The sequence below is a fragment of the Aspergillus novofumigatus genome (assembly GCF_002847465.1).
Source record: "Aspergillus novofumigatus IBT 16806 chromosome Unknown P174scaffold_7, whole genome shotgun sequence".
Classification (NCBI taxonomy): Eukaryota; Fungi; Ascomycota; class Eurotiomycetes; order Eurotiales; family Aspergillaceae; genus Aspergillus; species Aspergillus novofumigatus.
In genome coordinates, this window is record NW_020194280.1 from 93,213 (window position 1) to 121,208 (window position 27,996).

A 27,996-nucleotide genomic window follows, 5' to 3' on the forward strand; every position below is an offset into this window, starting at 1 on the left:
ATAACTAGTTAATAAGAACCAAAGAAACTCCCAATCCCCCCGTAAACAAGGATTAATAATAATTCAAAATATGTTTCTGCATAATTGTACAGTCTGACTCCCTGTATGCATTTTTCTGCTTCCGTGTAAATGCCTTCACAGAGTACAGATCTGTTAATTATCGGCGCTGGCCCGGCAGGTCTGATGGCCGCCTGCTGGGCCTCGCATTACAACATGTCCACACGCATCATCGATCAGAAGAGCGGCCGAACGACCACCGGTCATGCAGATGGAATCCATAGTCGCACATTAGAGATCTTTAACAGCTTCGGCCTGGTTGATCCCATCATCCGACAGGGTGTCCCTGATGTGGAGATGTGCTATTGGGTATGGAACACTCGAGGAGAGTCTCTGTGGACGAACCTGACGCCTTACAGGGCCCGAATAAAGACACCGGGCAAGTTGAGCGCCGGAAACGGCGGCGTTCACAATCGGACAGTCTTTCCCAGTATGGCCAGATGCTGTTCAACCAGGGCGGAATCGAACAGATACTGCTTGATTATCTCTCAAAAAAGAATCGCATATCCGTGGAGTGGAACACTAAGGCAGAAATGTTGACTGTCAGTCGTGGAAATAGCGAAGGCGACGACGAGTTTCCGGTGGCAGTGGAGGTCACAAAAACCACCAGCAAGAACAATAAAACCCAACAGACAGAGACAATACACGCTCGTTATGTGATTGCGTGTGATGGCGCCCAAAGTCGTACCAGAACTCAGCTCGACGTCCCTATGGAAAGCCATTCGGAGCATTCTACCTGGGGCGTCATAGACATCGTCCCTATCACCAATTTTCGTAAGCACCCTCACCCACCTAGAAGAATGTTTCCCTATTGACAACTGTAGCCGACATTCGCCAGTCCTGCGCAATTCAGTGCCCTGGTCACGGCAGCATCATGACAGCGCCGCGCGAAAATCGCCTGGTCCGATTCTACATCCAGGTCAAGGGCGATAAAGAGCTCGAAAAAATGGCACAGGACCACTCAGAGGACACGCCCAGAGCACTCATTAAGGCCGCAGAAAGGTGGATCAGTCCATACAAGCTATCCTACAAGCATTGCGACTGGTGGTCGATATACCCGGTATGCCACACATCACCCATCACCACGATAGACACTGACATTCGAAGGTTGGACAACGACTGGTCAAGGAATACAGGATCAAGGACCGGTAAGGAAATCTTCCGCCACTGTCAGTCAGCCTGCTGATAAACGTAGAATTTTCCTTGCGGGTGATGCCGCTCACACCCACTCTCCCAAAGCGGGTCAAGGCATGAATGTGTCGATGCAAGATACGTACAATCTCGTCTGGAAGCTCGGGTCAGTCATCACTGGAGTGGCAGACCCCATCATTCTAGACACATACGAGTCAGAACGACGGCCAGTCGCCGAAGAACTCATGAAGATGGACTCCGTCCTGGTGCATGCATATGAGCAAGAGGCCAAGGACGCGGAGGGAGTCGATCAGGTGCGAGACGAGTATTCTGGTTTTATGGCTGGTGTGAAAATCACATATGCTCCAAACATGCTGGTTGCCAGCAACGAGAAGAGCGGAGACGGAGCGCTGGCGAAGAATATTGCAGTCGGTATGCGTATCCCGTCGTTCCCCGTGGTCAACCAAGCCGATGGATCAACCATTCCCCTATTGAACGTCCTGTCGAGCAACGGCTGCTGGCGGCTGATTGTTTTCTCTGGTGACTTGCGACGGCCAGATGTGTGGGAACGACTGACTTCGTTTGCTGAGAGCTTCAGTCAACGTTCTCACTTGGCACATCGACACCAGACTCAGGACTCATGTAGGCGCGATCCTCCACTTGAAACCCTCCTGGTCCATGCGAGTCCGAGGACGAGCATTAACCTCCTGGATCTCCCGGATATCTTTCATCCATTTGATGACGAGTTGGGGTGGGACTACTGGAAGACGTTTGCAGATGATGATGCATATGATCCAAACTCAGGCAAGGCGTACGCCGGCTACGGCATCGACAGGGACCTAGGTTGCTTGGTTCTGTGTCGGCCAGATCAACATGTGGGCTGGATAGGAAGTCTAGACGAGATGGCAGGCTTAGACAACTACTTCTCGGAGTTCTCACGGCAGTAGACTATAGAACATGAATGGCAATTGATATTCGAAGCTACCACTCGTCGTCATATACACAGGAAGTGTCCATGGGGAACGCTAATATACAGGCATGGGAACTGCATCCAAGTCATAGTGCCAGCTGTCGATGGACGCCTGGTGATAGACACAGTCCAGGGTCTCCCCGTTGTTCTTCCATAGAGGGCGCAACGGCCACGCACACAGCTGCTGGTTCTCGCCTTCATAATCACCCTGGAGCACTGTCGCGTTCAGAGTCACCGGGGTCACTCCCTTTTCGACCCATTCAATCATGGTAGCGAGGGTGGTCTGGGGCCACGGACCATTGGGCATGGCATCGTTGGTCGAGCAGTGGCCGGCACCTGGCACAGTGTACAAGCGGTACCATTCATTCAGAGCATTGGCACCAGCTTTGTACGACAGGTTGCCGTACATGGTGCTCCGAACCGACTCCCAGTAGCGGATCGACGAGGCAGTGGGGATGCTGAAGTCAGCGTCACCATGGTAGTGTATTACCTTGCCGCCAGCCTGGTGGAAGGGTGTTAGATCAGGCCAGGTAGTCTGCAGGGTGCTGTAGTACTCCTGCATGCCCGAGATCACCCAGTCTTTTAACGTGTCGTAGGTGACGCCGTCCAGGCTGTCCAAAGTGGTACCGTTTTTGTTCACCAGCAGTGCAATATGCTCGCCCCCAAGTTGGTTGATAGCCAGCTCCCATTTGCCAGTGGTGGCATTGTACTGCGTCTGAGCATCATCAAACGCGGCACTGGGCTGATAAGAGAAGTACACACGACGACCCTGGGAGTCATGCAGTCCGTTGATGATGGTTTTGGCCACCTCGACTGCCTTGGCCGAAACAGTGCCACTCTGTGCCGGTGCGGTGGCAGAAGCAGCGCAGGAGTACTTCTTGCCAATGATAGCTTTTGGATCGAAACGCAGCAAGCAAAGATCGGTCCTTGCCACTACACCATCGGACCTGCCGTCCAAGGGATCACATGCGACGATAGTCTCATTCACAATCTTCTCCAGCTCGCAGGGTGGGGGATAGTAGCCGAGAGTCTTTTCAACGATATTCGAGAAGAGATGCTGAGTCTGCTGAAACGACCAGCGAAACGCTGGAGCCCCAATAATGGCCCCATCCCATTCATCTCCGTAGCGCTGCACTTGGCTCCAACCCTCGCGGCCACCCTCGGAGCATCCATGGTAGTAGGCGTACAGCTTCTCGCTGTCGGTCATGCCGTAGACATTGCGCGTGAAGGCCTTGCCAATCAAGCTAAGCTCCCGGTGAGCCTTGTATCCGAACATGTACAGCGCCTCATAGTTCAGTGTGCCGTTAGCCAGCAGCATGGCACTATCCGCGTTGACCGAGAAGCCCCCAAACCCACCGTCCGTCAGTCCAGACGCCGCGCCGTAGATGATACCCTCGGGCAACATGCGGCTCCCGGAATTGATGGCATAACCACCGCCTCCGGTAGACAACCATCGGTTCTGGAAGTTGGTAGGAGCTGGTAGCCAGATTTGGAGTAGGACTCGGTCGCCGTCGATGCCATCGTGCGAGTAGGCCAGGGTGACATTGCAGTAATCGATGGTCGCTGCAGGATAGTCATTGCTGCTGACCGTGCTCTTGGTCACCACGCTGGCTGTAACAGATTCTAAATCTATTGTGATGCCCTGGATGAACTCGGAGGGCGGCAATGCTCTCTGAGCATAAGAGACGGTGCAGAGCTCCTCGAGCGTTGAGGGACTCGCTGCATGGGCCACAGCAGCAAGGCCCACGGTGAAAGGGGCCCAGGTAGAAGGGCGCATTGGTATTTCTTAACCGCTTGCAGTAGATAGGGATGATTCGGGATGAGTACAGGGAGATTGACAAGGAAATGCTTCTCCTCTTTATAGCAACAATTCCCACTTGTCCTCTTGTCCCTTTTCTCCGGGTCAAGGGCCATCATACAACAGTTTCCCCAGGATCTTCACCGATATTAATTTGTGGGGTAGCTTGGTTAGCCCCCTATAGCAGGATGATCATCACCTTCTCTGGACAAGTAGCATTCCTTGCTCCTGAAGAGCTTCGGAGACTTTGCCATAGTCCGCAATGGAAGAACGCCATCCCCACAGTCCATCCCACAGTCCCACAACCCGTGGCCAACCCGGAGATTATCACCATATGCAGGCTTAAACGCCGAGCACTTATATTCTCTGGCTAAATTCTCTTCCTGAACGCGTGTCTGACAGCTGCATGACTATCGGCGAGAAGTATCGATGAGCTGGATGTTGAGGAGCGAAAAGAATTGAAGGGTGTCAATATACATATCTGGATTTGCGAGCACTCCATACACATTGCAGCTCCTCTATAAGCAAAGTACTCGGCCATGAAATTTGCAGCGGGAAGTAGACAAGCTGATCATATCTTTGAACAAGTCGTAGGGCGAGATGATTGAAGAATTAAATGCAACTGTCCCCACAGAATAGACTAGTGATCTGAACTCCCACGATCTGTAGAACAACCACAAACATGCACCACGTCACCGGCTCTGCTCTTCACGCTGACCCCAACATCTACATTTCCCTAACCTCATCATGAACAGGCATCTTCTCGTCAGCCAAATCCCCACCTTTTCCACTCCCGCCAGCCCCAGGCGCTCATTGATACGCAGCATCCGAAGCCGATCCGACTCAGCAATGCTATCCTCTGCACCTCCAAAGTAGACATCGAGCTCTTCCAAAGTCTTGTCCTTAGTCTCCGGAGCAAATCTCCAGATGAACAGACCACCCAGAGCGCTGAAGATAGCAAAGAAGATGTATGTGCCGTACTTCATCGACTTGAGCATATCCTTAGTCGTCAGACCGATGATGAAGTTGAACATCCAGTTGGTCGAGGCGACGATGGACACGCCCCGAGAGCGCATACTGTTGGGGAAGATCTCCTGTGCGAGAACCCACGCGACGGGGCCTAGTAGGGTCAGTGTTTGGAGCAAACACACTGGAAGGAAGAAGGCGCACCCCATGAGTAGGCAAAGTTCACAGCGAACAGCCAGATAAAGGCGATGGCAACCCATCCCTGAGCCTTGTCCAGACCCATGTTCTTATTCCACTCATCTTGGTACAGTCCTTCGACAGTAGCGACAACCACGTGGCAACAGAACATGCCGATTGCACCGGCGATGAGGAACGTCTTGCGACCAAACTTGTCTAGAAAGAGAATGGCCGGTAGCGTAAAGGTGATTTGCAGAATACCGGTCACTCCGGTGGCCAGAAGAGTCGTCTTGGTCGAGGAGAAGCCGAACGAAGCAAAGATCTGAGGGGCATAGTATAGGACCGCATTGATACCTGTAAATTGCTGGCAGATCATTGTTCCTATATACAAGGATCGTTGAGAAAAGCGCCTACAAAGACAGAATAGAAGCTTACCGCAGCCGAGGACAAGACGTTTGAACATGTTAGGAGCGAAAAGCGCCTTCCACGGGGCCAGTCTCCCTCCCACGCGGATGGCCTCCTGGTCGGACTCCTCGTCGAAGAGAACAGCCGCCTTGATTTCGAGAATTTCTGCCCTGAGCAAGGGATCTGCCGGACTCAGTCTCCGCAATTTGGAGAGGGCAACGACAGCTTCTTCTTCGCGGTGCTTGGCCATCAGCCAGCGAGGCGAGAAAGGGAAGAAGAACATTCCAAAGAAGAGGATCCATGCAAAGATAATCTGCAAGGCCAGCGGCAGCCGCCAAGAGATGGTCTTTTGGCCCAGACAGGTGTGTCCGTGGTTCTGAGCGGAGTTGTAGGAGCCATCGGGCAGGTAGGGGTTGTCAATGCCTTCAGGATTGCAGGTGGTGCCGCCGACGTATTGCATGCCTATTAGTGGCTTGTCAGACAGGATAGCAAGGCGGCAATAGAAGGGTAGACGAACCATAGTCCAGCCAGAAAGCAATGGATGTTCCGATAGTGATGGAGAGTTGCTGCAGTGATACGAGCGATCCTCTCAGTTCGGGAGGAGCAATCTCGGCTTGATAGAGGGGAATGACCTAAGAATGGCCACACAGTGAGCGAGTAATAGGGTGCTGCCGGGACGAAACAGACGTACATGGCTGAACATGCCAATTCCCACACCGCCGATGATACGACCAGCAAAGAAGTAGGCGGGAGTCTGCGCACCAGCCTGCAATCCGGACCCCAACGTGAAGATAACCACAGCGACCATCATCGAATACTTGCGGGAGATGCGATCTGCCAGGTATCCGTTGAGCAGAGCACCCGCCCAAGCACCCAATTCGAGAGCAGAAACCAGCCAACCCTGGATGGTTGAGCCCATCAGGTAGGGGAAATGATTCTCAAAATTCTCCATCACCAGCACGGGACTCATGACTCCCTGGTCGTACCCATACATGATACAGCCCAGCGAGGCAAAGGCACAGGTCATGAAGACGTAGGGGTTCTTCAGCATACCCACTAGACCATGCGGCTTTTCTGCGTTGGCGCGGCCAACGACTGATTGACTGACAGCCATCTTGATGCGAATCTCTATGCAGAGTGGGAATCAAAGACGTAAACGAAACTCGACGGAATGTGGCAGTCATGAGAGCGAGGCTTTCAGGTATTAATAAGTCAGTTACTTCCCTCGACCCCGTCTGGGGTATATCTCGGCACGATGGGATCCATCCGGAGTCGGGTGGCCTGCATCTTGCAAAATAAAATGACTAGTACTCCATATGACCAGACGCTAGAGATGTAGACAGTAGCATTCGGCTTTAGGGTTGCATTGTTATCCTGGGGTCGGAGTATCATCGGCTTTGGAAGTCCAGTAATGTCCATCAGAGATCGAGATGACGCTCCCGTTCGACGTTCATGACTGGTTCTATGATGAGCACGATCTATGCCGAGTCATGCGAGTAGCGAATACCATGTGTCTCCTAGGTGCGAGTCAAGGTCTTGCGATGAATTCCTGGCAGCGAGAATGGGCTAGTGAACCGGATCGGGGATGGTATCATCTGGCTGGGATCCAAGGTCACAGTAATATCTTGGTAAGACATCGAGCTGGTACCTAGGTAGCTAACAAGGAGTATCACTTTTTGCTAGTATTTAGTTACTTCGTCTCGGACATGGTCAGCACTACTACATTAGCTTGTCTTATTTGTCTCGTACGGGCATCATTAGGCCTCCCACTGTGGCTTGCGTGGCTTCAGATGACGCTTGGTAGTCTCCTGAATTGAAGGGAGCTGCGGAGAGCACGAATTATGCAGATAGAGCGTAGTGGGCCTTATGTGAGATGCTCGAAAAACGAGGTCTTTGCAGTCATTTGCATGGTAGACGCCAGCACAGAGAGCGTAACTCAGCAGAAATATTCGATCATAATAAATAGACAATACGCACTATCTTGACCGTGGCCGCTAGAACCAAGCGTTTTTAGTGGCGGTGGCTTGGAGCTTACGACTGCCTTGCCCATTGATGAATGTAATATCAATCGTCAGACGTGCCGGGAAAGATCTAATACACTGAATCATGAGCTGACTCGGCTGATACTACCGTGGTACGGTCAATGATTAAATAATAAGTTGGTTCCCCAGAAAAGAAAAGAATGCGGAAATCATTAACACTACAACCATCACTCGGAGCATACCTTACTCATCAGTGAATGAGACTGTCACTCTATTCTCTATGAAAAAAGCAGATTCTGACGATTCAGGGGCATTATCTCGGAGGGGTGACTGCTCCTGGAGGCCAAATGAATTAGAGAAACCACAACAGAGATACCGAAGCATCCGAGAATAACTAGATAGACTAAGCTTCCTGCCCAGTACCGTTCCACCTCTAGTCCGGCTCGGCGATAGCTGACTGACTCAAGAATTGAAATCATGACAGGATAAGGCGCGTTCTTCAACGTTAGCGCTGACAACTCCGCACTCGTTCCTGTAAGCGGACGCTTAGATATCCGGCCATTTCGATGATTGGGTGTTCTCTCTTGACAGACATCCACAGACCCAGTTTCCCCTCTTGGAAGTGAGAAAATAAAGAAATACGCCGAGTCACGATTCTCCGCAGAATATTAGTCTCATCGAGGGCATAATTTGGTAATGTTCTGCATAACTGCCATGCGATGTGAGACAGGTGGTACCAGACCTGATCTTTGCGCTTGCATAATATTCCAAGGTATTCCGATTTGGGGAACAATCATGCGTGATATTGGACCGGTCCCATTCGCATAGTAGGCACTAGGCCCCCATCCTAAACAGCTTACTCCCTGTTCTTCCCGCACGGTTGTCCGCCCTATGTTCACGGTAAGACACAATGGATCAATGCCGGCCAATCCTTATTCAACCCCGGAATGAGTGACGAAGCGAAAGATGTCGGCAGGGCCCTATTATGCACAATGTGTGGGGGTGCTTGACTTTGGATTTCACCGTCAAAGGTCTGATGGATTGAACCTAGGCCCTTCACGTTGGAGGAACAGTCGCTCATTGAGCAATCAGACTGTGAATGACACATTCAATATCCATACAACTCCCCGGCGCGGTGCGGCTCAGATAGACAAGGGTGTGCGCAGCCGGGAGGGTGATGCATAAGACAACCTAGAATGGAGATATCGGCCTCTCAGTTGACAGCGATGTCGCTCTGTCCCATCAAATTCTCATAGTATTGCCGATTCAGGCCGGCCTGCATCCTCGCCTCATGGTTGAACGGTTCCTTCAAGGCCCCTCGAAAATGCTTCCGTGCATTAGTGCGGAAGACCTGGACTGGGTCCTTGCCTTCTTGCTGACAAATCCAGGTCAACCAGCGATGGCCCGTCGTTACATGGGTGATCTCGTCGTTGTGAATGATCTCCAGCGCGTCAACACTTTCTGTGTCCCCCGCTCGACGAAACTTGTCGATCGTCATGGGATTGACGTCGAGGCCGCGAGCCTCATGTACCAGTGCAATAACGGAAATTCGGGCTCGCAGATCATGGGCTGTGGCCATTGCGGAATCCCACAAACCGTGATGCACGGGCAATGCACCAAAGTAAGAACCCATCTCTTCCATGCGTGTGCGCAGAAGGGAGAAATGCTTGGCTTCATCGTTGGCCACCTTCAGCCAATCGTGGAAATACGTTCGAGGGAGCCCCCGGGGCGTGTCTCCTGCTTGCGGCTGCGTTTGGAAGGCTGCGAATCGGATACAGATATCGATGGCGAGATCGATCGCCCAGAGTTCAATGTTGGCCAGAGCATGCAGCATGGCAATTCGGCTTTTCAGCGTTCCACCTTTTCCCGCACGGGGCATCGATCGAGGTTCCACAGTCACCAAACCGTCTCGCGGCGGTTGATCAGGAGGCGTGACCGAGCCACAGCCGATAGGCATCGGCGAAGAGGTCTTCTCTCTTTCGGTGAATGTAGCGTACAAGTGGGCGGTTAATTCGATTTTGTGTTCGTGATTTGATGTATTCAGGATATGAGCCGCCCAGTCACATAATGTGGCGTCCTCATCAAGGTACTTGGCCGGTGTCTCCTGTTGCGACACGGGCTGTACGGCTGGACGGTCCGAGGCAGAGCCTTTCTTCAGCTTGATTTTCTCGCTGACGGGGTCGAGCCGCACCAGAGAAGCATCGCCCGGATACTGTACAGTGAGCTCCCCGTCACCAATCTTCACAGGAAACGTGCATGCTTTGATGCCCACGCTTGACTCCCCAGTCTCGACATTAAAGTCGTACGCGTGCCACGGACACGACGCAACGTAGGCGGAGTCCTCGATATCAACGTGAGAGTCTTCCATAGGCCCTCCAGCATGAGGGCATTCAGCCTCCATGGCATAATAGCACCAGCCATCCTCGGTTTCATTTGCCGCGGGGCTGCTGCCTTTGGAAGACTCGATAGTGGGCAAGCGGAACAACACCAAACGCTTGCCATCGGAGAGATGAATAACATAGCGCGACTGCTTGAAATCGGACAGCTGGCCGAGATGAACAGCCTTCATCTTTCTCGTCTTCTTTCCAGTTGTCGCCAGACTGTAGATCGATTCCTTAAGATCAACTACCCGCGGGTACTCGTCGCGAGTTGGCCACGGGGAAACAAGAACAATCTCTGATGTCACGTGCCTTACTAGGCTCCAATTGGTGGACTGGTCATTCCTCGGATACATCACCCAGAAAGGCTTAGCGTCACTGCCGCCTCTCAATGCCTCAGGTTTCCATCATGTCCAATTTTTCGAGCCATTCCCATCAATAAGAAAGCTTGATTTCTCAATATCACTAGATCTGGTAGAACTCCTTCAGCCAGCTCTCCCGATATATTTCAATTTATCAAATAAAAATGCGAACAAAAGAAGACAAAGTGCGAAGGCCTGCACGGAGTACGTTTGCCATTCCGCCAATATATATCTCCCTTGACATCTGGTCAATTTCGCAGCCAGGAAACATCTCGGATGCCATTCGTCCTGCCCTCAAGTCAACCTCCCTCAACGACTGGTGTCTCAGAGTATACTGGCAACGGATTTCCAAGCAGATGCGCCAGGATTTGCAGCGCCACAAAGGGTGCAAAAAACCGAGCTTGGCCCATTCCTCCTCCCACATACCACAGGCCCGGATCTGTAGTTCACAGAAGTCAGTTCCAGTGACAGAACCCAGTGCAGGCACCTTTCCAGCAACATACGTCCGGTGGGTACATAAGCGCCTTTGATCTCGCCTTCCTGGTTAATGCCCCAATATTCCTCCACCTGCGCGTAGATCTCATCGCCAAAGTATTCTCGTACCGAGTCGCGGAGGTTTCCTGTAAACCCGGTGGCATACACAACTACGTCGGCCGGCAGATGGGTTCCATCCTCAAATATGAGACCGTCTTCAGTGTACGACACGACACGGCTGTCAGACTTGACCTTGATCTGGAGCCGATGAGTGCGCCGTCTGACGTTTCATAGAAAGGCGACTCACCAAGCCCTGTGCGATCTTTGCGGAAGCGCCAACATCTATGTAATGACCTCCGAAGCGCTCGCCGAGAAGCGAAATGATGTCTCCGTAGCGTTCCGTCCTGAAGCAAGCTCGTTCCAGTGCTGCGAACCGCTCAGGCTCTGCCTCTGCTTGGGTGTTTAAGGCAGCCATGGTGGTAAGGCGGCTTACTGCCAGAGGCCCCGCGAAGAGTATGCGTCCAGAAGTCTCGAGTGGTGTATGGTCATTCAGAATTTCTATCAAGGGTCAGTATGTCCCGAAGCTTCCGAAGTGAGGCGTCAAGTACGTTTCCAGACTTTGGTCAGGTACTCCTGAGGAAGCACATCTGTATAAAGTCAATACAACGAACGGGCCAGAGGGAAGAACATTTCACTGACATGTCCGACTGCGTTGGACCATAGTCACCGATGCCAATCCAGCGTCAAGCATATCTTCGGCGATGTCATGGGCTGTATTCTACGTGAGCATCAACATGCCGTGATGGCTTTCTCGGTTGCTCACCAGTGTTGGCCGTTCCAACCACGACCCCTCGTCGACCTTTCCAGTCCCATGCGTTGCGATAGCTCACCGAATGCTGGACAACTCCCTTGAATCTTTCTTCCCCAGGATAAAAAGGCTTGTGTGGCTTATTGCACGGTCCACCAGTGGCAAGCACCACATGTCGGCACGTAACGATCTTGATGATTTTGGAACCCGCTATGGTCTGTCTGACCTTCAAGGTCCATTGTGTGCGCGAGTCGTCCCACGTACCGGATTGTAGATCACTACTGGTCCATATATTCTTTGTCGATTAGCAAGAAGTCAGGGACCATGCCTTCGATGAACATACTATCCTGTACTTCTCAGCCCATGATGCGAACCCTTCCGCGAGATCATCCTTGGTCAACCACTCATGGTCGATATGGGCAAAGTTTCGTTCAAAAGGCAGATGGGAATAGTCGCGGATCGTGTGTACTGTTTTGAGTAAGCCACCTTCTCGTACAAGAACCTGAAAAACACACATTTTGCGGAGTCATATCGAAGGCGCCAGTCGTCACCCACACGTGGATTCTTATCTATTACGAGATAAGACACCCCTAGTGCTTTCAGTCGGCCGGCCACATTGAGGCCGGAATGACCAGCCCCTACGATTAGACAGTCAAAGTCAGTCGTGGAATCACCCACAGAGGGGCTCTGAGTCGTCGTATCAAGCTTGTCGAGACTAGGATACTCCCTAAATCGATCCAGCAAAGTCTGCAACATCCAGATAGTGTACTCGCCATTTTCGCCCGATGGGATCAAGGAGAGCACACCAGAACAACATGCAGCAGGGCTAGCATTGGTTTCGAAGCGGAAAGGAACGTTGATCCAGCTACACGATGAGCTAATACGCACAATACTTGCTTCGTCAGCTTGCAGGAAGAACGATCGGGCTCGTCGCGCCAAACACCGGTTGCGATAGACCTCCGAAACTGTCCGAGGAGAATAGAGCGTTCTCAAAGTCCCAGTCAGTGCGAAACAATCTCGCCAGACAGCGACCTCGGCGAAATCGGATGCTGACAAGCGGGCAAGGCTGTCGGCAAAGGAACTGGCAATGGATGCAAGGTCGACATCATCGGGGATTATCGCAGATGGGAGTGCGTCAAGTAAGCTAGGAAGAATGTCTTTGCTTCTCTTTTGCATCATGACTCGATGTCACAGTAATGTGTTCGATGAATTGTGACAAGAAAGAGAGCTTATCCTGGCCGATGCAACCTGCGAAATGTCTATGTAGCACAAAGTGGGGTAGTCCGCCTTGCCTTAGGCAGCCTTGCACATACAGCACCTTACGGAAGAGTCGATCTACTGTCTTTTGAATGTTGAAATGGATATTCAAGTATGCTATGTCTGTCTTTGGAAAATTCCCCCTCAAACCCCATTCGCAGTGGGCAACGTAGCATCCCTAAGCTTGAGCACGGTTTGTAAATGCTCGTAAGCAAGCGGCTTCTCTTGCGACCATGCCAGCAAATGAGCTGTTTTGAGCACATTCTTGATCTGTCTGCCGTTCAACGACACTCCGGCCAATGTCTCCAGCTGTTCATCAGAGAATTGTTCTGTCCCTGCGGTACGAGTCAGGAACTGCTGCCAGATATGGCGACGGGACGTCATGTCCAAATCTGGGTAGACGATGGAAACGTGAATGCGAGATTCAAAAGCTGGATCAATGTTCCCAGCGCGGTTAGTAGTGAGGAAGAGGATGCCCTGGATGGTAGGTGTCAGCTTATTGGTATTGACAACGGACTAGAAACTCACCTCGTAATACTCCAGCATGCGTAGAAAGATCGACACCAACTCATTTCTCCACAGGTCCGTTGAGTTGCGAGCTTCCATGAACACGTCTGCTTCATCGAGCAGAAGCACCGCTCCCCACTTGGGAACCATCCGCAGGATATCTTTCAATGCCTCCTCTACCCTCGAGGCCGACGTTCCCAGATCTCCCGCGCTCATCACATACAGCGGCACCTTCATCACTTCGGCAACGCTCTCCGCAGTGAGTGTCTTACCCACACCCGGAGGCCCGCTCAGTTGCATGATGATTCCTCGTCCTTTGCCCTGGACCACATCGTCAAACGAATCCACTTGTTTTGACTGCGCATTGGCAAAGGCCAGAATCAGTGACTTGAGATCCTGTTGATCCTGCGGCAATACCAGGGAATCGAAGGCCTGTGAATCCCACACGATCTCCTTGACGCTGTCGAGATTGAACTCCAGCCACCGTTTCTCTTTGAGCGAATATCCACGCAAAGTGGGAGCGGCCAGCAGTCGCTCGTCATCTGTGAGTTCCTTTCCACAAGTAGGATACACTGAAACAGACTCGTCCGGGTTGAAGGTGTTGAACGCCTCCGCGTCGATGATGATGCGGCTTTTGATGTTGAACCTGAATTCCCTTCTCATGTACCGACCCACCGCCAGGCCTTCGTAATACTTGAAATGATACCCCTTGTAAGTCTCCCAGACCGCTCCACGAGCGACCAAGGCGCCACGAACGGAAAGCTGGTCACTGTGATGTCTTAGGGGAAACACCGGCAGAGCCGTGATGGGCATGGTGCCACTAAACGGTGCCACTTCAAAGTCCTTGTCGCGGAACCCAAAGTCATCACCGTCGAAATCAATGTATTGGGCTTCAAGATCAAATGCGCCCGTCCGACAATTTGTCTCCCCTGACTTGAATCGAAAGGCTCGGGGGCGACCGCCAACCATACTGAAGATCTCATCCTCCGGCTCGAAGATGGTCCAAAGAAGATCATGGGTGACGACGCCGTTGAGCACAAGGTCATTTTTACGCGCAATCGTATCCTGTAGCTCCTCTTCGAGGATAGTGTAGAGAAGCTCCACGTGCGATTTGGTCACCGAGTCTAGCTCCTGGTCACGCGCACTCGCGAATCGCTCCCATCGATGAACGAAAGGCTTGAAAGGGCTGCGGAATTCCACTCGCTCCAAGGTCATGGTCACGCCTGGATAGGCGTCGAGGACTTCTCCGAGGACTTTTTTCAGCCGCTCGCTCTGCACGACAATGGAGTGGATTTGAAGAGGTTTGCGACCATCGTAGCATTTGACATGGCGGACAATGAGAGCATACTGAGCCGACTCCGAGTTCTCACCTGTGCTAGGAAGATCATCGGGCTTCTTCTTGGTCCACGAAGTGCGACCATTGTCATCGCGTTTGGACTGGTAGAGGTTGTGAACCTCGCAGATCGTCCCTGGGGGAGCATACTTGACAGTCTCGGCCGTATCATCTGCATTGTCTTCCGTATCTTTCTTGCTGGCGGCAATGGTGTTGTCGTTGATGACTTCCATTATCTCCGACTCACTGTCTTCGGAAGGAATGTGCCGAGAACGACGTCCGTAACGCATAGTGGAAGCCTAAGGTAGAGATAGATGATTCTGCAAGTCGGTTGAACGACCTGGAGGAGGAAAATGGCCACTCATATGCTTAAGTGACGGCTACCAGGCAGCAGTCCCCTAGTCGTGCACCAGTGAATGTGCTTGTTGGAAATCAGCCTTGTCGCTCTCCGCATGACTCGGACTGGTGCATCCCTGTCGTTCACTGGTTGACGTGTTCGCTCGACAGCCTTGTGAGTCAACCCCTCTCTTCTGCCTGATCCCAGCAACGGTTCTAGATCGACGCCTTTCAGCCTTGACCCCATCACCACTCATTCAATGTACGGAGACCAAATTGAGCCTCATGATGAAGGTTATAATATCAGCTCATTGAATCAAATTTGACGAATCATGTAGTAGAGATGGTTGTTTTCTGTATTGTTGACTCTGCTGTCTTCATCATGTCCTGCAGCACCTGCAAAGCAGCATCCTCCTTCCCTAGAGGCACAAAGATGTGATCGTGGAAATACCCGCTGACCACATTGGTACTGATTCCATGACTAGCGAGCTTCGACGAGATCACAGCAATTAAACCCACGGCCTCCAGGCTGGAATGCACCGACAATGAGATTTTCTTGCATGGAAATGTATAGTCGAGGAACCCATTTGACTCGGCCAGATCTTTAGCGGTGATGATGCTCAATCCCTCATCTTCTTGAAATAGCATCTCTGGTTTCAGAGATTGAAGGGGAAGATTTTCGATTGGCTGTGTCGTGGTGAGAAAGACAAACGTCTCCGGGTGTACTGTAGGTCGCATCGAAGCCAGGAGGATGGGAATGCTGTTTTCTCCTTTGCTTGGCGAAGACATGGTCAATTAGGATATCTCCAATTGAGATGAATACAAAAGAGTCGATTGAAGAATTAAATCTAGTATAAAAGGATGCTCGCGATGAAATGCGACCAGTGGAAGTGATGGATGAGAACACAGGTTTAACCTGTCTGGGGGAGGAACTAAGACAGGACGTGTGTGTGCCGAGGCTTGAATATGGGTTGAACCACCACTGAAACCATGCGGGTTGAACTGCGGATAATGGACATACAATCTACTTGACTGAAATAGTATTCGGGTTACCACCTATTTTCTAGTATTCTAACCACAACTCTGGGATATCGATATATCTTAATTGATGATATTGAAATCCTATGACGATGTCGCCACACTCCTGCCATGCAACATCGATGCAACATCGATAGACAGTCCGAGTCTGGTGGACGTATAGTGAAAATACATTATTGAAATGATAATAGCGGTTGGTGCCTGATAATCCCGGCAGGCCAGCACATATCACATGTTGTTCTTGTGTTGGGGAAAGCATCTCTTGACAGTCTCTCCACTCTCACCTTTCACCCTCAGGTTAGTCCATTGTCCTCATCATCTCCTCCCTACTGATACATCAATCAACTTGCGGCGATACATTAACGGATTGGCGCTATTGAAACATGACAAAGCTGGCCACTTCCCGTCAATCCCCGCTACTGGCGACCTACACCTTCCATTCCTTCTTCAACTGAGCGAGCCATTCCGCATAGGTCAAAACCTGTCCCTCCACCAGAACTCGGTTGGCCTCCACCTTCTGTGGTCGAGGCGGAATATATACGAAATCCTTTACATGTTTTGCGTTACATACTCGGAATGGCATGGCCCCGTCCGCAGCACCTCCACGCAATCCTTGCAAAAGCCCGTGTTAAAGCAGATCGAGCACAACGAAATGCCCTCCATCGTTCGAGACAGCTTTCGGCATGGTCCATCGCAGGTGTAGACGTAGTCACCGGCCATGATTTGCTGCTCGTATTTATCCGCATATCGTCCGAGAGCATAGGCAATCGCAATCACATTCTTGGCATCACCGGCAGCGAGCAAAGCATTTTGCAAATCTGTCAATCCTGCGTCATCGTTCTCCGGGTCATCATCGGATAAGATTTGTATAGCCCGTTTGACGGATGGAGCGAGCAAAGCCCGCGCGTCATCGTGTCGGCCGATCAAGCGGTACCACACACCCAGAGAAATCGCCCGAGCCCGCGCCGCGACCCACAAAGCGGACGTGTCCTCGGTCCTGTACCGTGAAACCAGCTGCTCCAACCGGCCCACGTACTCCTCCGCCTCAGGAGAATCCAAGCCCGCATCGATGGCATGACACAACCAAAGTTGGGCCAGCTTGGAGGAGGCGGTCACCTTGGCTGAGCCAATCTGGCCTTCTTCCTTGGCCGATCCATATGTGTTAAGAATCCTCATCCACCCCTTTGTCGCCTTATCTTCCTCTCGCGTGTATTCGGAATAGATTCTCGCGAGCGAAAGGTCCAAATGAGCCGCAACAACAGTCATGGACAACTTTCGGGCCGCTCGGGCCGCATCGCGGTAGGAACGCACTATGAGCTTGAGATTTCCCGTGGCCTGGCCAGCGTCAGCTAAGTACTCAATCACCCCTTCATCCGCGGTTGGCATTTTCCATAGGAACTCGGTTAGCCGACTGTACTCTTTGTCGGAAACTTTTGCGTCGGTGAATTCTTTCACAAGAGAGATGGTCTCTTCAAATCGGCCCGTTTCGTTATGGAAACGCAGTATCTTATGTGTGCAGACGCGGCAGAAGGGAACAACCGCGAGAGCTTTCTTGATCTCAACGTATTGCTTCTCCCCCTCACCCAGCTCCTTATAGCAGGTTGCCATGCGGTCTAGTGTTGCGTGCAGGTGTGCAGTTAGCCATTCTTTCTGATCAGACTCGTCAATGAGCAGCTTTCCTAAAAATGCCTCTACTTCCTTATCGAGCGCAACAGCCGCTTCCCATTTTTGTCTTTCCATGTGCGTAACGGCCATGCCTGCTTTGGCAATCCAATTGTTCGGATCTATGGCAGTTGCCTTCCTGTAATACTCCAGAGCCTCGTCTAGGTGGCCGGTCCGGCGCAACACGACGGCGATCCTTTGGTACCAGCAGGATGTCTTCTCGATCTGCGCCCATTCAGCGGCCTCAATGACCTCCGCGACAGTCGGTGCAAAAGAGGAAAGAAAATCCTCATTGATCCCTCTTTGACACTTGAGAAGGCTGGCAATCATAGCCGCCGCCTCGTCAATTGGCCAGATGGCTTTGTCATTAGCCAACCATTCTCTAGTGTAGAACTTAGCGATCGGTCGGAAGGTCTCGCCGGGTTTCTCCTTGACGGAAAGGACGAATTTGGCCTCTTTGTCTGCAAGCGACTCTACAACCTTGGGATCATCCCACCAACCGTGAATGGCTTTAAGATTCTCGGTTGTTGGGACCCAGCTTCTCCGTGGCACCCATTTCGCCATGTACTCTTCCATACCAAACATACTGGCCAGCATGCCGGCAATTGTCTTCTTGTCCTCGAGCGATGTCTCTGAGGGCTGCACTAATTGAAGGTATTGCACCCAATTACTTGCGGCGTAGTTCAGCATGACGCTGGGGTCCTTAGGCTTCTGGGAAAACTCAGTATCGGTGAGAACCTTGAGGCACGTCTTGAGGACATGGGCTTTGGCATCATTATAGACAACTCCAACCGGCAGTCTGTCCTCCGCGGCAGAGACCTTGCCCTCATTTGTGTTGCGGAAGAAATCTCCTAGGGAAGCGTGGCTGAAGGTGACGGTTGTCGACTCCTTGTTCGAATCAAACTCTATGATGTTCTCGATGTCTTCGAACGCTTCCTGGTCATCACTCTCCTCTTTAGTAACAGGTTCGTCGTCAGACTCATATGCCCTGTCTGCCAAGGTCTGGAGCTCTGTTGTGGTCAAACCGTCATCGCGGTCGAGGTTGAAGAAGGCAGCGAATTGCTTGCGAAGAGCACCTTCGAGGTAAATCATCCCATCCCCCTCGGCCGACTTTAACTCGAGGATTGCCTCCACCTCGCCAAGGGTCAGTGGACGAACTGCACAGGTGGCCCACAGCAAAAGCTCGTTGAGAAACTCCAGCTCGTCGTCGTTCAGACTGGCAGAGAAGCTCATGAGGACATGGCGCAGCATTTCCCTTAAGCCCTTGGGCGCCTGCTCCAGGCTCTTACGGATACTGGACTCATTACGCTTCTTCACCAGCTCCTGCAGCATCAAATTCACCCAGAGAAACATGCCCTCAGCACCTACTGACAATTTTTCGACGATTTCCTTTCGTAATGCGGGGGAGACGCGTCGAAGGATCACTGATTTCTGAATACTAGTTTTGATGTATCGGTCGATATCGGCGGAATTCTTTTGTGTTGTCACATAGATTGTCGGGACGTTGGTTTCGAGCGCTTCAGCCAGCTGGTCGCTGATATGCGGCCGTCCAACCATGGCCAACTGCAAACGGCCGCGATTCGGGGAGTCCAGAATGTCCTTGGCAAGCTGCAAGAAGGGGAGTCTTTCCTCCTCAAAGGCCTCATCGACCGCATCGAAGAGGAGATAAACACTGCTCGTGATCGATTCTTTCTTCAGGAAATAGTTGACAAAAAGGGTCCGCCACGCACTTTCCAAAGTGCTGACGCTCCCATGATCTCCAATGGCTGCAAGGTACTTCTCATATGCCGTATCATTGCTGCTGATCTGTAAGGCGAGATCCCGCAGGGCCTGGTGAAATGACCTCGTGGTCGGGTTGTCATCCTTGAAGAAGAAGTACGCTATGGAGACATGTGAGGAATGTTGTACCCCCTGCGGGTATTGGTCTTTGAGGAAGGTGATAATGCTGGATGAAAGATAGGATTTGCCAGCTCCAGGATTACCAGAGATAAACATGACGGGGAGCTCTCGGTGCAACCAGCCCTGGAACACATCTTCATGCTTAACCCAATCTCCTGTGCCAGGGACGCGGGCTTTGCTGATCTTGTCATACCAATCCTGTGCCGAGTCTGTTGCGGATGGTTGCAGAATCTTCCTCACAAGGTCGCGCTGTGACTTTGCCGAGTCCCCATGATTTGCATCCTTGCCGTTCGTCGCGATCAATAGGTTGCCCAGCATTTCATGTACCTCGGTGACCTGCACGGTCATCTGATTGACGGCCTTTCCCGTCTCTTGCACTGTGACATTCGTCGACGTGACAGTGGTTTGGACTGTGTCCACCACGCGCCCCGTCCGTTTGGCCTCGACCAGGGTTTCCGCACCAACGAGGCTCGCTTCCACTTTGGTCAACTTATCCAGTTTACCCACTGCCTCTTTGATGGCGTCGTCGGTGCCCAGGAGGATGTTGCGAGTGAACTTGAGCAGTCTACCTCGCTTGATGGCCTTGGTTGAAAGGGCGAAAATTTCCACCAACGTGGTGAGGATATCACTCAGCTTGTCGCTGAGATCTTCGGAAATTCGCTCCTGGCCGTAGGCTTTTAATCGGATAGTGAAATCCTGCACACATTAAATGGGTTCAAGGAGGGAGCAAAAATAAGACGAATGGAGGAAGTCCGCCCACCTTTAATGTTCCCATCAGATCCTCAATCGCATCGTACGAGCTCGACACGCCTTTGGCAGCCGTCACGAGGTAGGTCACTGCGCCAAAAACAAGACTGCTGGGAGGAAAGGCCATCGACGCGCCTCCGGCCGCTATATCGCCGAACAGCTGGACTGGAATGAGTGCCGCCTGCATGGCATCGAAGATGACGCCGCGTTTATGGCGGTACTCGCTGAAGGATTTGTTACGCTCATCGATCTCTTTGGCCAGGTCATCGACATTCTGGAGCTTGCAGAGGAAGGCGACATCGAGATCCTCTTTAGTGATTTCCTTGTACTTTTCGATCGCCCGCGCGTAGATGGCGGGGATTTGATTGTTTTTGACGGTCATTTTCCTGGACTTGATCTATGTCGTAATTTCCAACAAGTATGTTGCATAGGTGAGTATTATCATCAACGTTGTGTTTGGAGTCCGGTCGTCTGCCGAACACTATGTAATGTTAAAACCAGCGACTTGACAGTCGCGGCGTGCCAATTATGAACCCCACGCTCCATGCTGATGGGCGCGAAGGGCCTTTAAGGGAAAATGTATGGTCAGAGTGAAGTGCGGCTGAGGAGAGGCGGCGTGGATTTGATGGGTATTAAAATGAGGGGCTCCAACCATCCAGGCTTTTAAGCTGCTTTTCTAGTGGTGGTCTTTTTGAAACGACGGTAGTGTAATCCGACAGCTGACACAAGCTCAACATTTCATAAGCCCGCGATGGTCAGCCGCCAGGGAGATTGGGCATCCACTGTTGGTCCTCATTGGAAGATTATCCGGACTAGATACTCCCGACGGAAGGTCACTCCAGCAGTTTCAAACTTCTTTTCCAGGGTCATTCTCCATAGGGTGGACTAAGCATGGACAGCCGCCTCTGCAGGGGAGCTAGAGGGAGAATTATATGACACGTGCCCATGTTGTTTTGCCCATTAATATGCATGCTAATGCGAGAAGGGATTGGTTATTGGCTTATTTAAAACAGCCGATAATCTTAGGAAAAGGGAGCACTTCTTAGTATTGTGTTAATCCTTTAAAGAACCTAGAGTGGGAAGCCCGATGGTGTTGTCAAGCCTGACATATATGTTGGACAGTCTCATCATCCTCTGACTTTGCATCTCGTCTCACCTCTTTAACCCATCACTGCCTTTCGATGCCTATTTTAGTTGAAACAAATTTATTCTTGGAGAGCTCTCCCATAGATTCATTCAAGCTCCAGTTATCTTTCAGCTGCCCATGTCATTCAATACTATCTGAGTGGTGGTTGACACCTGAGGAATCCAGGCACCAGTGCTGGGCTTACGGACATGGATTGGTTTGGCTTAGGTGGCAGTAAGCCATAAATGGGATCTGCACTGTATGGCTCAAAAATAGAGATTTAACTTTTTACATTGCTATGGACTAGGCCAGGGGAAAAAAAAAAAAAAAAGAAAAACAAAAGAAGCCATGATTGCCGCAGGATAATATCTATTGATGCCAGCTAGCAAAGAGTTGATCTATCTGCTGGTAGAAAAAAACCAATGGTGATATTTATGCTGATCACTCCTTGACTTGCGTAAAATCCTTTTGTACACGGATTCCTTGCAGAGGAATCTCATCGCTCGCGCTATCGACGTTCCTCCCCTTTGAGCCCAATACATTGGTCACCATATGTCCGTGGTCATACTCTGGCCGGAGGGAAGCATCCAACTGCTCCGGCGTCATGGGGTGTCCGCCCGCCGAATCCGCCTCATCCGGGAGATAGTAGAAGGAATGACGGCGGCTATGCGCTGAGTGACCGACACCGCTGCCCGTGTGACCTTTCGTCAACTCGTTCTGACTCGGGTTCGACTGGCCGGTCTTGGACATGGGGGCTGTTCGGCTGCGCAGTAAGGCCGGCAAGGCGCCTTGGATGCCGAGGATGCGGACGATGGCCTGGAGGGCGGGTCGGAGGGTGGGGAGACAGGCGGAGACGATGCCGGCGGACATTTCGATGGCGGTCCAGCCGACGGTTGGAGCGAGGGTGTAGGATGAGTCGGCGGAGGTGTATGAGAAGAGGACGCTGAAGCGGTAGGCCGAGGCGAAAACGACGCTGTAAAAAAATTGGTCAGGGTTTGATCAGTTCAACGGTGATGGAGCAACGTACAAGAATCCGAGACTGAATGCAACGGTCAAAGCGATTTTCTCAGAGAGACGCAGCTGCAGTTTCCAGACTTGCGGCATCGGCAGAACGAGAATCGCCAGATCGGTCACGATGGTTGATATGGCATTGGCGATCCAGGTGCCAACTTGGTTGATACACCGTCCGGGCAGATTGGGATACCACAGCTTCTGAACAGGCACACAGATGAAAATAAAAAGAAAGGTGATGCAGATGACCCAAAGAACGACAAAGGCGCCGATGATGTACGCCCAGCGCTTGAAGTAGGGGAAATGAAAGATACGGTAGTACATCAGCAGAATGCTGAGTTTGGTCCAGACCAGATTGAATACATAGAGAATCTCGGCCACGACGAGGAACTTGGCGATCATGACCTGGTTGGAGATGGGGACGGCGGTGCCGGCATGCAGGCCCATGCCTTCTTTGACCATGGCGAAGATGAAGCCGACGACGACCAGGTTCCAGCCCTATGTATGTTAGTTTAGATACCTTGTCAAGGGAAGGTAAGCCTACCATGGAGAATACAATCATCCAGTCATCCCACCACAACTGTTGCTTCCTCTCCCATCGGGCCAGAAGCCGCAGACAGACCATGACGAAGGCGAGCACCGTCACCGAAGCGGTGGTCGCAGTCACCCATGGTTGCAGCGAATCTTCTTGGTCTGCCATTCTAAGTGATCACGACATGAGAGAGACTGCAGTGGGATGATGATTCGACTGCCGCAGGAAGAACAAGGGGCCATTATAACCGAATTCCTCGAATAACCTCTCTCTCTTCTCGTACCTGAATCCTTTCCGGCCAAGGCCCATGGCCAGACAGGAGGATTCTAGCCCATACTCCTTTTGTAAAATGCGGTGCCTATAAATTTTTCACTATGGTGGAATGATACTTTGGATTCCGGATTCCGCAAGATTTGGGACAATCCTTTGGCTTGCCGCCATCAGGGCGTCGACAAATCCCAGGGCCAGACTAGCGAGGGGCTCCTTACTGGCGGGAAGCTACCATTCTTTTTTAGGACGCTCATTCGACAGTCCAAAGAAGTTCAATTGGCCGTTGGGCGACCCTAGCCCGTTATGGCTGCAGAATAGTCGATCCTCGCGTTTGGAAGTGGGCCAAAAGCGTGGGAAAGTGGAGTGCGCGGACTGTGAGTCTTCACAATGGTATCTCCAAGCCACCGTCACAATGGTCTTTTACGAAGTCAAGTGTAATAGTAACTCCACTCGTCGTGTTTGCAAACTCTGTCGTGCTGTGGCTAGGGGGGGCCAATATTCGGCAATTGAGAAACTTGAGATCCATATCTGGTGCCGGACATCCTGCAAGTGGAAGATTAGAAATGCATGGTTATCATCTATCGAAATCCTATTTACGGCTATCACTTATACTTGTTCACCATGTCCAATAGCGCAGCATTCACCTCCTTTGGATTGGTGGCATTTAGGTAATGAGCTCCTCCCTCGATCATGACCAGTTTGGCCTCTGGGGACGAGGTGAACAGTTTGATCTGTTCTGCTGGCACTATTTTGCCGAATGGAGTATCCTCGGTGCCCTGTCGGCGTCAACCTTAGCAGCATGCTACGATATTAGCCCCATAACATAGAGATGGACTCACCTGTAACCAGTACACGGGGCACTTGATATCACCCAGTCTCAGCAACAGTCCATCGCGCGATAGCAGGCAAATCACCGCCATGCGGACCTTCTTTCGGCCTTCGTCTCCCTTGTAGACCTCCTTTAAGGTCTTGGTCCAGAACATACTCAACTCCTCTGAAGCACTGGCGCCGAACCCAATGCCGCCGACCATGCCACACCAGACATCATCGACCAGGAAATCCGGAGTCGGGACAGCGCTGGTCCAATTCTCGTAGAAGGGCCGGAGTGCGGGAACGGGATCCCAGCACCCTTTCGATCGAGAGTCGGCCGATTCGTAATCCATCGATGTGCCCAATGGCATCAGGCCGAGGATCTAGATGACAGGAGACATGTATCAGTTTTCACAGTTATCCCCTCACAGTATAGGTAGTTCACGTATGCAGGGGAGCTCCCACCCGGTCAGGAGCCAACAAGGCCATGCGCGTCACGATCCATCCTCCCTGGCTGGTTCCCAGAGCAAAGGCCTTGTCAATGCCGAGTTTATCCATCACCTGCAGCGCCATCAACGCCGAATCCCAGTATGTAAAGTGTTCCGTCGGGCAGCTGGTCGAGCCGTGGCCCAGGGGCTCGATGGCCAGTAGGTTCATGGCGTCTGTGAGGGCGACATCGCTGAACTGGTCGCGGTAGAGGGACACAGTCGTACACATCGAGTTGATCAGGACGCATGTCGGCTTGGCGGGGTCGTAACGGTCGTTGGACAGGGCATAACCGGCGGTGATGCCGCCCAGATGGGGCACCTGGATGGTCTTTGTTGCTGCCATGTTTTTGGATTTGTGGTTTCAATACCACAGCGGATGGACGAGGAGCATCAAAATGTAACTCGTCATATAGATAAGAGACCTGTCACCTAGCCACCCCTCCATGGACACGACCGAGGTTCTGCAACCCCTCCAGATGATCCGTTCCAGACCAGATGGGACACGCAGAGGGGGACGACTTCCCTTTCTGGACCAAATCCCGGTCGAGTGGGGATGAGCAGAAGAACGCCAGTGACGCCTTGGAGCAGCGATATCCAACGCTAAGTATCCTGCTAGTTTGATCCTTCTGGGCCTTGACTGTGGAAATGGACGAATGGGACCGCTTTCGGGCCGCTTCTGACACGCCGGTCCTTTCCGCGTAAAACTCAAAGGCCCACTGCAACGCAGAAGACAGGAATTTGTCAGACTCAGGACTCAACGTGCTTCAGAGATGTCCATATCACTGGCAATGTGAGTTGACTATCAATGTTCGTGGCCTGATGTTCGATGATCGCTGGCTGAAGTTGGGAAGCAGTCAGTCAAGATATCATTTTGTTAGCTGGGGATGGAGTGGAGCAAAAACTACCAGATTGGTCCCTGCTTCACTTCGTAATTTGAGTTCTGGCAGGTCATATGCGCATCTCTGCAGGATCGAGAAATGGCCCATGGGATGTCGATCAGCCAGGGGAATTCTCAAGGCGCAGACAAGCACATCAAGCAGACTATCTGCGTGAACATCCAGTGCATGAAAGAATAAGGTAGATAAATATCACAGGTTGATTCTTGATACATCTCAACCTAATCTGAGAGCGCGTAGACCCTTCATGAAGCAAGGGATAGTGGATTGTCGCGATCGGATGGTAATTATCTGATCTGTCAACAAGGCAAGGAAGACGACGAATAGAGAGAGGGAAAAGTTTGCAAGTCTGCCTTGACTCCCTGGCAGTGCCACATTTGAAGAGAGATTCGATATGTATCCAGGCAAATAAGCGCCGTAAAGTCGCGAGTTCATTCTGTAGTGTTTGGAGTAATGAGATACAAAGTAAGCGCAGGTACGCCTTTGAATGAAGTTCAACCGAATTTCGCTGATCAGTAGTAGTGTCATGTCATGCCTTCTCTGGCAGGCGACGATCGATTGTCAGCCATACATCGCGATAGAAACCAACTCCTCCTTTGATCACGAATCGAGCGTGTGGTTTGTCGTTCACTGTCTTGACATTGTATCGGCGGAAGAACTATAGCCCTCAGCATTGTTGTCAAACAAGAGTAATGGGGAATACAAACTACTCACCTGCAGTGGCCCTTTATACAGCTCCATCATGGCAATATCCCTCCCCAGACACACCCGGGCCCCGTAGCCAAATGTGAAGCTATACTTGTTGTACAGCTTGGCCTTTTCGGCATCGAGCCAACGCTCCGGCTTGAACTCCTCTGCATCCTCCCCATACAGCTTCTTGTCTCGCTGCATGATCCACGGGTTGCCTGAAATCTCCGTCCCCGCTGGCGCAAGCTTGCCATACAGATCCATACCAGGCTCCGAGACATATCTGGGGAAGATGTTCGGAGCAGGGGGATTTAGCCGCAGTGTCTCGCGAACACACGCTACATAATAAGGAAGGTGCTCGACGATTTCGTCGTACTGCGGGACAGGGTCGGAGATCAATCCCTTGGCCGTTACCGCGTCAATCTCCACCATCATACGACGGTATGCGTCGGGATGGGTAAGCAGGAAGTGCACCAGGGCCTGGAAGACGGTGCCAGTCGTATCGGCGCCCGCAAGCAGCACCAGCAGCACCTCGGCCTTCAGATATTCGATGTCCAACAGGGACCCATCCTCCGTGCGCGCTTCGATGAAGGTCTGCAGGAGGTCGATGCGACCGATATCTTTCTTCTCTTCGAGCTCGCGGAACCGTTGGTCAATTAGGCGATCGCGGAATCGCATGAGGACGCCGATGCCGGAATCATCCTGGGGGGTGGCAACGAGGTACTTCTTCATGAAGGTGGTCTTCATCCAGCTGGTGAAAGGGTGCAGACGAGCGAGGAAACCGAATGCCGGCAGACCGTCGTGGAAACCCTGGATGAGCCCGCCGACGTCCTGACCCTGCTCGACGAAACCAAAGGGGGCGCCGAAACCGATCTCGCTGATTATGTCGTACGCCATGTAGCTGCAGACATGTGAGCAGTTAGTCCCAGGCATCTTTCGTGAATTCGTCGGCAGGTGCTCACACGGCCCACCATGAGAAATCAAAAATCTCCCCTGTCTGAGCGAATTTCTCATTGAGCTTGTCGATCCAGTGTTGAATGCGAATGTCAATCAAGGGCTCCATCCTCTTCACGTTGGTAAAGCTGTACTGCAGAGTGTCAACGCGGTGGTCCTCGTTGTCGATGGTCGCATGGCATTCAACCTACAGGTCCCGCCAGATACTTTCGAAAAGCTGCGTGCGTCTTATGCGATCGCATGTTGAACAGCGATTCAGTTTCGCCAAAACTTCCGGTGATGTAGTGTCCTGTCTTGTCCGCATTGCGATGGTAGATGTCCGGCAGCTTGGTTGGGTCGCTGACCAGGAGGAGCGTGGGAGTTATTCGCACAACGGGGCCTACTCAGGGACCAATTAGCGTCTGCTGTCGAGAACCTTGCAATAAGATGGTGTGCCGTACCGTATTTCTTTGTCAAGGCATACACGGTTGGCAATTCAGTCTCGTGAAGATTGTGCCATGCGATCCAAAGCCTGGTCACTCCTCCCCAGAAGGGCCCGGGGAAGACCGACAGGGGGTGGAAAAAGTGATAATAGACAATCTGGTACGCCGATTTGAGCAAAACATACGCCACAAGACCCAGAACCACGCTGGTCAGGGTGACTCGGGCGAGGAACTCTTCCCCAAGACCCATGGTGGTGACTCGTTGAGTGGGATAGGTTCAAGACAAGAGAGAGCTGCGCTCGCAGGACACTGAAACAATGGCCTTCCCATCGATTTTTGAGGCCAGCTTTACCTCTAGGCCACTTTGCTCTGATTGCGACCGCGCAAAGGCCATGTGGATTCCCCATACTATTGACGAAGAGGGGGTGGATGAACGCTCAACGCACCGATGCGAGATAGGATCAGTGAACACGAATTATGCAAAGCTATTTTCCAATCCAGCCGATTAGCTCG

The 27,996-nt window shown here is 51.8% G+C and overlaps 11 protein-coding genes across 11 annotated transcripts; 1 reads left to right on the forward strand and 10 right to left on the reverse strand.

Moving 5' to 3' along the window:
• Positions 1 to 76: 76 nt before the first annotated feature.
• On the forward strand, positions 77 to 2,218 carry P174DRAFT_411400 (putative FAD monooxygenase). The gene is made up of 5 exons (XM_024824270.1): positions 77 to 366; positions 417 to 831; positions 882 to 1,117; positions 1,165 to 1,205; positions 1,253 to 2,218. The coding sequence occupies exons 1-5, from the start codon at positions 130 to 132 to the stop codon at positions 2,133 to 2,135; spliced, it is 1,812 nt and encodes a 603-aa protein (XP_024679137.1). The 5' UTR covers positions 77 to 129; the 3' UTR covers positions 2,136 to 2,218.
• Positions 2,214 to 3,935, reverse strand: P174DRAFT_493805 (putative tannase; the record flags this gene model as incomplete). Its single annotated transcript, XM_024830851.1, has 1 exon — positions 2,214 to 3,935. The coding sequence occupies one exon, from the start codon at positions 3,933 to 3,935 to the stop codon at positions 2,214 to 2,216; it is 1,722 nt and encodes a 573-aa protein (XP_024679138.1).
• Positions 3,936 to 4,682: 747 nt separating this feature from the next.
• On the reverse strand, positions 4,683 to 6,618 carry P174DRAFT_462738 (sugar porter family MFS transporter; the record flags this gene model as incomplete). The annotated part of the gene is made up of 6 exons (XM_024830165.1): positions 4,683 to 4,718; positions 4,739 to 5,076; positions 5,127 to 5,480; positions 5,535 to 5,966; positions 6,022 to 6,136; positions 6,196 to 6,618. 6 exons carry the CDS (start codon positions 6,616 to 6,618, stop codon positions 4,683 to 4,685), a joined length of 1,698 nt encoding a protein of 565 aa, XP_024679139.1.
• A 2,081-nt stretch (positions 6,619 to 8,699) lies between these two features.
• P174DRAFT_462739 (Rieske [2Fe-2S] domain protein) lies at positions 8,700 to 10,055 on the reverse strand (the record flags this gene model as incomplete). Its single annotated transcript, XM_024830166.1, has 1 exon — positions 8,700 to 10,055. One exon carries the CDS (start codon positions 10,053 to 10,055, stop codon positions 8,700 to 8,702), a length of 1,356 nt encoding a protein of 451 aa, XP_024679140.1.
• A 470-nt stretch (positions 10,056 to 10,525) lies between these two features.
• On the reverse strand, positions 10,526 to 12,687 carry P174DRAFT_376068 (flavin-containing monooxygenase; the record flags this gene model as incomplete). Its single annotated transcript, XM_024822660.1, has 8 exons — positions 10,526 to 10,665; positions 10,730 to 10,958; positions 11,008 to 11,258; positions 11,309 to 11,347; positions 11,400 to 11,471; positions 11,524 to 11,803; positions 11,852 to 11,976; positions 12,024 to 12,687. The coding sequence occupies 8 exons, from the start codon at positions 12,685 to 12,687 to the stop codon at positions 10,526 to 10,528; spliced, it is 1,800 nt and encodes a 599-aa protein (XP_024679141.1).
• A 222-nt stretch (positions 12,688 to 12,909) lies between these two features.
• P174DRAFT_376316 (ATP-binding protein) lies at positions 12,910 to 14,895 on the reverse strand (the record flags this gene model as incomplete). Its single annotated transcript, XM_024822677.1, has 2 exons — positions 12,910 to 13,242; positions 13,294 to 14,895. The coding sequence occupies 2 exons, from the start codon at positions 14,893 to 14,895 to the stop codon at positions 12,910 to 12,912; spliced, it is 1,935 nt and encodes a 644-aa protein (XP_024679142.1).
• Positions 14,896 to 15,271: 376 nt separating this feature from the next.
• Positions 15,272 to 15,730, reverse strand: P174DRAFT_376539 (ACT domain-containing protein; the record flags this gene model as incomplete). Its single annotated transcript, XM_024822696.1, has 1 exon — positions 15,272 to 15,730. The coding sequence occupies one exon, from the start codon at positions 15,728 to 15,730 to the stop codon at positions 15,272 to 15,274; it is 459 nt and encodes a 152-aa protein (XP_024679143.1).
• A 373-nt stretch (positions 15,731 to 16,103) lies between these two features.
• P174DRAFT_453500 (NACHT and TPR domain protein) lies at positions 16,104 to 20,894 on the reverse strand. The gene is made up of 3 exons (XM_024829163.1): positions 20,301 to 20,894; positions 16,547 to 20,236; positions 16,104 to 16,496 (listed from the first exon to the last, which is right to left on the reverse strand). The coding sequence occupies exons 1-3, from the start codon at positions 20,667 to 20,669 to the stop codon at positions 16,407 to 16,409; spliced, it is 4,149 nt and encodes a 1,382-aa protein (XP_024679144.1). The 5' UTR covers positions 20,670 to 20,894; the 3' UTR covers positions 16,104 to 16,406.
• Positions 20,895 to 21,780: 886 nt separating this feature from the next.
• Positions 21,781 to 23,315, reverse strand: P174DRAFT_411411 (uncharacterized protein). Its single transcript, XM_024824271.1, has 3 exons — positions 22,969 to 23,315; positions 22,441 to 22,922; positions 21,781 to 22,386 (listed from the first exon to the last, which is right to left on the reverse strand). Exons 1-3 carry the CDS (start codon positions 23,122 to 23,124, stop codon positions 21,855 to 21,857), a joined length of 1,170 nt encoding a protein of 389 aa, XP_024679145.1. The 5' UTR covers positions 23,125 to 23,315; the 3' UTR covers positions 21,781 to 21,854.
• A 456-nt stretch (positions 23,316 to 23,771) lies between these two features.
• P174DRAFT_411415 (alpha/beta fold hydrolase) lies at positions 23,772 to 25,350 on the reverse strand. The gene is made up of 3 exons (XM_024824272.1): positions 24,502 to 25,350; positions 24,066 to 24,419; positions 23,772 to 24,002 (listed from the first exon to the last, which is right to left on the reverse strand). The coding sequence occupies exons 1-3, from the start codon at positions 24,865 to 24,867 to the stop codon at positions 23,829 to 23,831; spliced, it is 894 nt and encodes a 297-aa protein (XP_024679146.1). The 5' UTR covers positions 24,868 to 25,350; the 3' UTR covers positions 23,772 to 23,828.
• Positions 25,351 to 25,823: 473 nt separating this feature from the next.
• On the reverse strand, positions 25,824 to 27,897 carry P174DRAFT_411418 (cytochrome P450). Its single transcript, XM_024824273.1, has 5 exons — positions 27,502 to 27,897; positions 27,253 to 27,440; positions 27,070 to 27,194; positions 26,135 to 27,008; positions 25,824 to 26,078 (listed from the first exon to the last, which is right to left on the reverse strand). The coding sequence occupies exons 1-5, from the start codon at positions 27,731 to 27,733 to the stop codon at positions 25,950 to 25,952; spliced, it is 1,548 nt and encodes a 515-aa protein (XP_024679147.1). The 5' UTR covers positions 27,734 to 27,897; the 3' UTR covers positions 25,824 to 25,949.
• Positions 27,898 to 27,996: the final 99 nt, after the last annotated feature.

Excerpts from the sequence above, each read along its gene's own strand:
- P174DRAFT_411418 (XM_024824273.1), bottom strand. The coding sequence starts at position 27,733 with ATGGGTCTTGGGGAAGAGTTCCTCGCCCGAGTCACCCTGACCAGCGTG. Across the intron at positions 27,441-27,501 it reads TGCCTTGACAAAGAAATACG|GCCCCGTTGTGCGAATAACT; the intron begins GTACGGCACACC and ends GTCCCTGAGTAG. Across the intron at positions 27,009-27,069 it reads GATTTCTCATGGTGGGCCGT|CTACATGGCGTACGACATAA; the intron begins GTGAGCACCTGC and ends ACATGTCTGCAG.
- P174DRAFT_411411 (XM_024824271.1), bottom strand. The coding sequence starts at position 23,124 with ATGGCAGACCAAGAAGATTCGCTGCAACCATGGGTGACTGCGACCACC. Across the intron at positions 22,923-22,968 it reads GGATGATTGTATTCTCCATG|GGCTGGAACCTGGTCGTCGT; the intron begins GTAGGCTTACCT and ends TAACATACATAG. Across the intron at positions 22,387-22,440 it reads GCATTCAGTCTCGGATTCTT|CGTCGTTTTCGCCTCGGCCT; the intron begins GTACGTTGCTCC and ends ATTTTTTTACAG.
- P174DRAFT_453500 (XM_024829163.1), bottom strand. The coding sequence starts at position 20,669 with ATGACCGTCAAAAACAATCAAATCCCCGCCATCTACGCGCGGGCGATC. Across the intron at positions 20,237-20,300 it reads ATCTGATGGGAACATTAAAG|GATTTCACTATCCGATTAAA; the intron begins GTGGGCGGACTT and ends TAATGTGTGCAG. Across the intron at positions 16,497-16,546 it reads GGCCATGCCATTCCGAGTAT|AAGGTGGAGGCCAACCGAGT; the intron begins GTAACGCAAAAC and ends CCTCGACCACAG.
- P174DRAFT_411415 (XM_024824272.1), bottom strand. The coding sequence starts at position 24,867 with ATGGCAGCAACAAAGACCATCCAGGTGCCCCATCTGGGCGGCATCACC. Across the intron at positions 24,420-24,501 it reads CCTTGTTGGCTCCTGACCGG|ATCCTCGGCCTGATGCCATT; the intron begins GTGGGAGCTCCC and ends CCTGTCATCTAG. Across the intron at positions 24,003-24,065 it reads GCCCCGTGTACTGGTTACAG|GGCACCGAGGATACTCCATT; the intron begins GTGAGTCCATCT and ends TGACGCCGACAG.
- P174DRAFT_411400 (XM_024824270.1), top strand. The coding sequence starts at position 130 with ATGCCTTCACAGAGTACAGATCTGTTAATTATCGGCGCTGGCCCGGCA. Across the intron at positions 367-416 it reads ATGTGGAGATGTGCTATTGG|GGCCCGAATAAAGACACCGG; the intron begins GTATGGAACACT and ends GACGCCTTACAG. Across the intron at positions 832-881 it reads CGTCCCTATCACCAATTTTC|CCGACATTCGCCAGTCCTGC; the intron begins GTAAGCACCCTC and ends TGACAACTGTAG.